Consider the following 10,033-nt stretch of genomic DNA (forward strand, 5'->3'; position numbering starts at 1 on the left):
CAGTGTGTGTGTGTGTGTGTGTGCGTGTGTGTCCACCTGCCTGCGAGTGTGTGTGACTGTATGTGTGTGTGTGTCTGTGAGTGTGTGCTCGAACTTCACACTGTCTCTCATCCCTCTCTCACACAGAGAGACATCCATCCATTTAGTCAGAAATGGCCGTTAAACCACAGCTGACAGCAGAGGAACACTAATGACCCAGAATCCTGTGCAGCGAACCACGGGCACCCATTATACGAGCAGCACCACTGCACAAACACACACACTACCACGTCACCCATCACCTCACGTCTCCCACGGTCACTGCCTCTCTGACACAAATTACAATCTCCACCCAGCCTCCCAGACAGGCAATTTTTCAACACTCCAACTGTATCTGAAAAGTGTCATTGTTTATAAAGAAAACATACCAAATTGAGGTAATAAGATTCATACCGGTATTTTAATCTTTATCATTCCGATGACATAATGAGCTACGGTGGAGATGTGGTTGTAATTATCTTTGCAGTGAATAAGTAGGGGACACTGTATTTGACCAAGAGACAGATGACTTGTCAATATAACCGCTGTGGGAGAATTGTCATCGCAAGAACTTGTGTGGCTCCATATTGATTTACCTCATACTCAAACTCCTCTGGCCTGTCCACTTCAGCTGGGGTGTTGGAGAGGTACTCTGGACACTCGTAGAATTCATGCTCCATGGTGTGGATGGAGTGACAGCTGAGGAGAGACAGAATGAGAGGAAGAGCGAGGGGAAGAGGAGAAAGACAGATGTGTGAGTTTACAAGCTGGTTTCAACACCTTTATCCCTGTGTTGTGCATATTGGCCACAAACATAAAATCCCTTTCACAACCTCCAGGAAAGCAACTAATGACAGGGATCTATACACACATTGTTTCATTTTAAACATGGACGCATTTTAACAAGACAAAAAAAACCATGTAAGTGACAGAAGCTGTGAAAAGACAGCTTTGTCTCCTCTGTAATTGGTTGATTAACAGATGGTTACCTGGCACCTATACAGAGACATGTCAGCCCTGGTATAACCAGCCCCCAGTAACATCACTGTTGTTTAGAATCACAACAGCATCCATTCTGCCTCCCCCTTCTCAGCCGTATCACAGACCAGGGAACGGATGATTTGTAGTTTATAGGACATAATGTATTTCATTTCTGGCCCAGTAAAGACCTATAAATAGACTGAGAATGAACGTAGTACTGTACAACAGTCACTCCGTTTGTTTTTAATCACCTTGTAAACTCTTATAGGAAATGGATGCAGCAGTCTGGCTGCACTGCAGACACAATGATTACATGCCAGTTGGAGAGCATCCTAATGACATTAAAGGGATGTGATCAGCTGTACTGGGGAGGGGGGGGCAGTAATGCTGCTGTCCTCCATGATACAGTAGAGGCTCTGATCAACCACATCAGGTTGATGTAACCCATAATAAAGCATCTCCATCTTGAGGAGAACTATCCAAGGGGCCACTCATACAAATGTAGACATTCACCACAGTAAGTCACCTTGGATAAAAGTGTCTACTAATGGCACATATTATTACATTAGCCACATGTTATTCATTCATATTCAAGGGCAACCCACGTTCTTTCTCAATAAAGGGTTTATCTATTAGAAAGTTCCGTCAGAAAATTCAGGCCAAACCTCTGAGTCACATACAGGACATGTATTACTCAGACAGAAGTCTACAACAATGGTTCTCAAATCCTGGCTCCCTGTATATTAACCCCGAGTGAGGTTATCTCTATGGCAACGAGGCACACCTCACCTGACAGCAGGAAGGGTTAGGATGGAGGTTAGAGTTGAGGGTTAGGGTTGAGGGTTAGGGTTACGGTGAGTTTGAAGGCTCGGGTTAGTGTTGAGGGTTAGGGTTGAGGCTAGGGTTACGGTAAGTTTTAAGGCTAGGGTTAGGGTAAGTTTTAAGGCTAGGGTTAGGGTAAGTTTTAAGGCTAGGGTTAGGGTAAGGGATAAGGTTATGGTTAGGATTAGATGCCCCTCACCTGTCTGAAAGCAGAAAGGGGCAGATGTCAGGTACAGGTGGAGTAGCAGGCCTCAGCTTAGCCAGGGCCATGATGTGTTCAAAAGTGATGTCCGTCTGCGTGCACACGTCCACCACGTGAACTTCCTGTAATGTTTGGTGTGAGTGGGTGGGGTTGCCATGGCGACGGACAACCTGCACCACGATGGGGTCTCTTCTGATGACCTCCACCATCTCGTCATGGCTGGCCTTGGAGTAGTCCCTGCCATTCACCTGAACAGGGAAGAGATAGAAGAGTCTTAAACCTATGTACACAGTACAGGAATAACTAGGTGTCTATGTGGTGAGTCAGTATCACAAAAGCTAGACTCTTCCCACAGCCAAGTCCCTTCCATTCCCAAGTCCCTAACATTCCCAAGTCCCTAACATTCTCAAGTCCCTAACATTCTCAAGTCCCTAACATTCCCAAGTTCAAACCATTCCAAAGTCCCTACCATTCCCAAGTCCCTACCATTCCCAAATTCCTACCATTCCCAAATCCCTAACATTCCCAAGTCCCTAACATTCTCAAGTCCCTAACATTCTCAAGTCCCTAACATTCCCAAGTCCCTAACATTCTCAAGTCCCTAACATTCTCAAGTCCCTAACATTCCCAAGTTCATACCATACCAAAGTCCCTACCATTCCCAAGTCCCTACCATTCCCAAGTCCCTCCTATTCCCAAGTCCCTCCCATTCCCAAGTCCCTACCTTTCCCAAGTCCCTCCCATTCCCAAGTCCCTCCTATTCCCAAGTCCCTACCATTCCCAAGTCCCTACCATTCCCAAGTCCCTACCATTCCCAAGTCCCTACCATTCCCAAGTCCCTCCTATTCCCAAGTCCCTCCTATTCCCAAGTCCCTACCATTCCCAAGTCCCTACCATTCCCAAGTCCCTCCTATTCCCAAGTCCCTCCCATTCCCAAGTCCCTACCATTCCCAAGTCCCTACCATTCCCAAGTCCCTCCCATTCCCAAGCCCCTACCTTTCCCAAGTCCCTACCATTCCCAAGTCCCTACCATTCCCAAGTCCCTCCCATTCCCAAGCCCCTACCTTTCCAAAGTTTCTACCATTCCCAAGTCCCTAGCATTCCCAAGTCCCTAGCATTCCCAAGTCCCTACCATTCCCAAGTCCCTACCTTTCCCAAATCCCTACCTTTCCGAAGTTTCTATCATTCCCAAGTCCCTACCTTTCCGAAGTTTCTATCATTCCCAAGTCCCTCCTATTCCCAAGTCCCTCCCATTCCCAAATTCCTACCATTCCCAAATCCCTCCCATTCCCAAGCCCCTCCTATTCCCAAGTCCCTCCCATTCCCAAGTCCCTACCATTCCCAAGTCCCTACCATTCCCAAGTCCCTCCTATTCCCAAGTCCCTCCCATTCCCAAGCCCCTCCTATTCACAAGTCCCTCCCATTCCCAAGTCCCTACCATTACCAAGTCCCTACCTTTCAGAAGTTTCTATCATTACCAAGTCCCCACCATTCCTAAGTCCCCACCATTCCCATGTCCCTATCATTCCCATGTCCCTACCATTCCCAAGTCCCTACCATTCCCATGTCCCTATCATTCCCATGTCCCTACCATTCCCAAGTCCCTACCTTTCAGAAGTTTCTATCATTCCCAAGCCCCTACCATTCCCAAGTCCCTCCCATTCCCAAGCCCCTACCTTTCCAAAGTTTCTACCATTCCCAAGTCCCTAGCATTCCCAAGTCCCTACCATTCCCAAGTCACTACCATTCCCAAGTCCCTCCCATTCCCAAGCCCCTACCTTTCCAAAGTTTCTACCATTCCCAAGTCCCTAGCATTCCCAAGTCCCTAGCATTCCCAAGTCCCTACCATTCCCAAGTCCCTACCTTTCCCAAATCCCTACCTTTCCGAAGTTTCTATCATTCCCAAGTCCCTACCTTTCCGAAGTTTCTATCATTTCCAAGTCCCTCCTATTCCCATGTCCCTACCATTCCCAAGTCCCTACCTTTCAGAAGTTTCTATCATTCCCAAGCCCCTACCATTCCCAAGTCCCTCCCATTCCCAAGCCCCTACCTTTCCAAAGTTTCTACCATTCCCAAGTCCCTAGCATTCCCAAGTCCCTAGCATTCCCAAGTCCCTACCATTCCCAAGTCACTACCATTCCCAAGTCCCTCCCATTCCCAAGCCCCTACCTTTCCAAAGTTTCTACCATTCCCAAGTCCCTAGCATTCCCAAGTCCCTAGCATTCCCAAGTCCCTACCATTCCCAAGTCCCTACCTTTCCCAAATCCCTACCTTTCCGAAGTTTCTATCATTCCCAAGTCCCTACCTTTCCGAAGTTTCTATCATTTCCAAGTCCCTCCTATTCCCAAATTCCTACCATTCCCAAATCCCTAACATTCTCAAGTCCCTAACATTCTCAAGTCCCTAACATTCTCAAGTCCCTAACATTCCCAAGTTCATACCATTCCAAAGTCCCTACCATTCCCAAGTCCCTACCATTCCCAAATTCCTACCATTCCCAAATCCCTAACATTCTCAAGTCCCTAACATTCTCAAGTCCCTAACATTCTCAAGTCCCTAACATTCCCAAGTCCCTAACATTCCAAAGTCCCTAACATTCTCAAGTCCCTACCATTCCCAAGTCCCTACCATTCCCAAGTCCCTCCTATTCCCAAGTCCCTCCCATTCCCAAGTCCCTACCTTTCCCAAGTCCCTACCTTTCCCAAGCCCCTCCTATTCCCAAGTCCCTCCCATTCCCAAGTCCCTACCTTTCCCAAGCCCCTCCTATTCCCAAGTCCCTCCCATTCCCAAGTCCCTACCATTCCCAAGTCCCTACCATTCCCAAGTCCCTCCTATTCCCAAGTCCCTCCCATTCCCAAGCCCCTCCTATTCCCAAGTCCCTACCATTCCCAAGTCCCTCCCATTCCCAAGCCCCTACCTTTCCAAAGTTTCTACCATTCCCAAGTCCCTAGCATTCCCAAGTCCCTACCATTCCCAAGTCCCTACCTTTCCCAAATCCCTACCTTTCCAAAGTTTCTATCATTCCAAGTCCCTACCTTTCCGAAGTTTCTATCATTCCCAAGTCCCTCCTATTCCCAAGCCCCTACCATTCCCTACCATTCCCAATTCTCTACCATTCCCAAGTCCCTCCCATTCCCAAGCCCCTACCTTTCCAAAGTTTCTATCATTCCCAAGTCCCTACCATGCCCAAGTCCCTAGCATTCCCATGTCCCTATCATTACCAAGTCCCTACCTTTCAGAAGTTTCTATCATTACCAAGTCCCCACCATTCCTAAGTCCCTACCATTCCCATGTCCCTATCATTCCCATGTCCCTACCATTCCCAAGTCCCTACCATTCCCATGTCCCTATCATTCCCATGTCCCTACCATTCCCAAGTCCCTACCTTTCAGAAGTTTCTATCATTCCCAAGCCCCTACCATTCCCAAGTCCCTACCTTTCCGAAGTTTCTACCATTCCCAAGTCCCTAGCATTCCCAAGTCCCTAGCATTCCCAAGTCCCTAGAATTCCCAAGTCCCTAGCATTCCCAAGTCCCTACCTTTCCAAAGTTTCTACCATTCCCAAGTCCCTAGCATTCCCAAGTCCCTAGCATTCCCAAGTCCCTACCATTCCCAAGTCCCTACCTTTCCCAAATCCCTACCTTTCCGAAGTTTCTATCATTCCCAAGTCCCTACCTTTCCGAAGTTTCTATCATTTCCAAGTCCCTCCTATTCCCAAGTCCCTCCCATTCCCAAGTCCCTAACATTCTCAAGTCCCTAACATTCCCAAGTTCATACCATTCCAAAGTCCCTACCATTCCCAAGTCCCTACCATTCCCAAATTCCTACCATTCCCAAATCCCTAACATTCTCAAGTCCCTAACATTCTCAAGTCCCTAACATTCTCAAGTCCCTAACATTCCCAAGTTCATACCATTCCAAAGTCCCTACCATTCCCAAGTCCCTACCATTCCCAAATTCCTACCATTCCCAAATCCCTAACATTCTCAAGTCCCTAACATTCTCAAGTCCCTAACATTCTCAAGTCCCTAACATTCCCAAGTCCCTAACATTCCAAAGTCCCTAACATTCTCAAGTCCCTACCATTCCCAAGTCCCTACCATTCCCAAGTCCCTCCTATTCCCAAGTCCCTCCCATTCCCAAGTCCCTACCTTTCCCAAGTCCCTACCTTTCCCAAGCCCCTCCTATTCCCAAGTCCCTCCCATTCCCAAGTCCCTACCTTTCCCAAGCCCCTCCTATTCCCAAGTCCCTCCCATTCCCAAGTCCCTACCATTCCCAAGTCCCTACCATTCCCAAGTCCCTCCTATTCCCAAGTCCCTCCCATTCCCAAGCCCCTCCTATTCCCAAGTCCCTACCATTCCCAAGTCCCTCCCATTCCCAAGCCCCTACCTTTCCAAAGTTTCTACCATTCCCAAGTCCCTAGCATTCCCAAGTCCCTACCATTCCCAAGTCCCTACCTTTCCCAAATCCCTACCTTTCCAAAGTTTCTATCATTCCCAAGTCCCTACCTTTCCGAAGTTTCTATCATTCCCAAGTCCCTCCTATTCCCAAGCCCCTACCATTCCCAATTCCCTACCATTCCCAATTCTCTACCATTCCCAAGTCCCTCCCATTCCCAAGCCCCTACCTTTCCAAAGTTTCTATCATTCCCAAGTCCCTACCATGCCCAAGTCCCTAGCATTCCCATGTCCCTATCATTACCAAGTCCCTACCTTTCAGAAGTTTCTATCATTACCAAGTCCCCACCATTCCTAAGTCCCTACCATTCCCATGTCCCTATCATTCCCATGTCCCTACCATTCCCAAATCCCTACCATTCCCATGTCCCTATCATTCCCATGTCCCTATCATTACCAAGTCCCTACCTTTCAGAAGTTTCTATCATTCCCAAGCCCCTACCATTCCCAAGTCCCTATCATTCCCATGTCCCTACCTTTCCGAAGTTTCTACCATTCCCAAGTCCCTAGCATTCCCAAGTCCCTAGCATTCCCAAGTCCCTAGAATTCCCAAGTCCCTAGCATTCCCAAGTCCCTACCATTCCCAAATTCCTACCATTCCCAAATCCCTAACATTCTCAAGTCCCTAACATTCTCAAGTCCCTAACATTCTCAAGTCCCTAACATTCCCAAGTCCCTAACATTCCAAAGTCCCTAACATTCTCAAGTCCCTACCATTCCCAAGTCCCTACCATTCCCAAGTCCCTCCTATTCCCAAGTCCCTCCCATTCCCAAGTCCCTACCTTTCCCAAGTCCCTACCTTTCCCAAGCCCCTCCTATTCCCAAGTCCCTCCCATTCCCAAGTCCCTACCTTTCCCAAGCCCCTCCTATTCCCAAGTCCCTCCCATTCCCAAGTCCCTACCATTCCCAAGTCCCTACCATTCCCAAGTCCCTCCTATTCCCAAGTCCCTCCCATTCCCAAGCCCCTCCTATTCCCAAGTCCCTACCATTCCCAAGTCCCTCCCATTCCCAAGCCCTACCTTTCCAAAGTTTCTACCATTCCCAAGTCCCTAGCATTCCCAAGTCCCTACCATTCCCAAGTCCCTACCTTTCCCAAATCCCTACCTTTCCAAAGTTTCTATCATTCCCAAGTCCCTACCTTTCCGAAGTTTCTATCATTCCCAAGTCCCTCCTATTCCCAAGCCCCTACCATTCCCAATTCCCTACCATTCCCAATTCTCTACCATTCCCAAGTCCCTCCCATTCCCAAGCCCCTACCTTTCCAAAGTTTCTATCATTCCCAAGTCCTACCATGCCCAAGTCCCTAGCATTCCCATGTCCCTATCATTACCAAGTCCCTACCTTTCAGAAGTTTCTATCATTACCAAGTCCCCACCATTCCTAAGTCCCTACCATTCCCATGTCCCTATCATTCCCATGTCCCTACCATTCCCAAATCCCTACCATTCCCATGTCCCTATCATTCCCATGTCCCTATCATTACCAAGTCCCTACCTTTCAGAAGTTTCTATCATTCCCAAGCCCCTACCATTCCCAAGTCCCTATCATTCCCATGTCCCTACCTTTCCGAAGTTTCTACCATTCCCAAGTCCCTAGCATTCCCAAGTCCCTAGCATTCCCAAGTCCCTAGAATTCCCAAGTCCCTAGCATTCCCAAGTCCCTAGCACTCCCAAGTCCCTAGCATTCCCAAGTCCCTACCATTCACCAGATGGAGGAGATGGAGGTGTTCTGTTAGTCCTATGTTGTGAGCCCACAGAGAAGCAGCATATGTGATATTGTAGAGTGCACCTAGTGATCCAATTACAGCCTGCTGAGTACCAGTCTGTTTCTGCATCAGCCAACACCTTTGTCATTGTCTTGCCAAGGAAACAACATAAACCATTTGAAAACACTATTATATTTCAGAGAAGCATTACAATGCTACGATTTCACACACGGATCCTCCTTTCTTCTCCATTCTTATTCATATCCAGTACTGAACTGACTTACTGAGACCTCCTTCCCACCACAAAACAGAACAGTGGACCCCTGGGACTAACAGTTCAGTAATGATCCCCTGAGAGCCTGGGTGAGCCTGGAAAAGAAACGCCTGTCAGTTTTAAAGGGCACCTGCTGTCTCTCCAGGGGAGGTGGAGGTGGAGAGGGAGAAGGCCAGGGTGGAGGCCTCTTCCCCTGGGTTGGACTGGTCTGAGCTCTGGGTCTCTGTCTCTGGGTCTGATCATCACAGCACTGTGGGGTTCAAACTAGATGTCTGGGTTTCAGTGGGAGGTACACTCATCATACTGACACCTGCCAAGTAACACCTGAGCTGAGGCTAGGGTTAGGGTTGAGGCTAGGGTTAGGGTTGAGGCTAGGGTTAGGGTTAGGGTTGAGGCTAGGGTTAGGGTTGAGGCTAGGGTTAGGGTTGGGATTGAGGCTATGGTTAGGGTTGAGACTAGGGTTAGAGTTGAGGTAAGGGTTGAGGTTTAGGGTTAGAGTTGAGGGTTAGAGTTGAGGGTTAGAGTTAGAGTTGAGGGTTAGAGTTGAGGGTTAGGGTTGAGAGGGTTTCTGTTGGTGTCAAACCTTGGGTTGCACGGGCCTATTGCAACTTCCTGCTCTGTCTGCATATTGCAAGTCAGTCTGGTCTGAAGAAGGTAGAACATTGGGCCGGTTTTGCCTGAGGGATCGACGAAGGCAGAGAGCTGAGGCTAGGGTTAGGGTTGAGGTAAGGTTGGATGTCCCTCATCTGTCTAATGGTCTGCAGTCATCTGTGACCTCAGATACACAGTTTTATCCAATTACAGAGCCTCATTACAGTACAGATGTCAAATTCATGTTCAATCAATCACATCCTCAGATTTATTTTCATCACGGATTGTTGAAATGTGTCAGGATGCCAAACTGGGCGCACACACACACACACACAGATACACAAACATACGCACATGGATACACATGTACGCACCCACTGATACACACACACCCAGAACTGAATGAACCTATTTATTATTAAATGAGATGCAGAAATAAAGAAATAGATGGTTGCTCTATTCAGCTCTGTAAAGAGTTAGAAACCAGCTCCATTTATCTCTTTAATGAGTTAAAAAACAGCTCCATTTATCTCTGTAATGAGTTGAAACCAGCTCCATTTATCTCTGTAATGAGTTAGAAACCAGCTCCATTTATCTCTGTAATGAGTTAGAAACCAGCTCCATTTATCTCTGTAATGAGATAGAAACCAGCTCTGTTTATCTCTGTAAAGAGATTGAAACCAACTCCATGTATCTCTGTAATGAGATTGAAACCAGCTCCATTTATCTCTGTAATGAGTTAGAAACCAGCTCCATTTATCTCTGTAAAGAGATAGAAACCAGCTCCGTTTATCTCTGTAAAGAGATTTGAAACCAACTCCATGTATCTCTGTAATGAGATTGAAACCAGCTCTGTTTATCTCTGTAAAGAGATTGAAACCAGCTCCATGTATCTCTGTAATGAGGTTAAAACCAGCTCCATGTATCTCTGTAATGAGATAGAAACCAGCTCCATGTATCTCTGTAATGAAATAGAAACCAGCT

The 10,033-nt window shown here is 47.5% G+C and overlaps 1 protein-coding gene across 1 annotated transcript; it reads right to left on the reverse strand.

The window, feature by feature from the left end:
* Positions 1 to 614: 614 nt before the first annotated feature.
* Positions 615 to 2,336, reverse strand: LOC135534601 (PDZ domain-containing RING finger protein 4-like; the record flags this gene model as incomplete). Its single annotated transcript, XM_064961540.1, has 2 exons — positions 2,021 to 2,336; positions 615 to 717 (listed from the first exon to the last, which is right to left on the reverse strand). Coding segments are annotated over exons 1-2 (315 nt in total), but the record flags the coding sequence as incomplete, so codon positions are not given.
* Between the last annotated feature and the right edge of the window lie 7,697 nt (positions 2,337 to 10,033).

The sequence above is a fragment of the Oncorhynchus masou genome, unplaced genomic scaffold (genome assembly GCF_036934945.1).
Source record: "Oncorhynchus masou masou isolate Uvic2021 unplaced genomic scaffold, UVic_Omas_1.1 unplaced_scaffold_3633, whole genome shotgun sequence".
In the NCBI taxonomy this organism is placed as follows: Eukaryota; Metazoa; Chordata; class Actinopteri; order Salmoniformes; family Salmonidae; genus Oncorhynchus; species Oncorhynchus masou.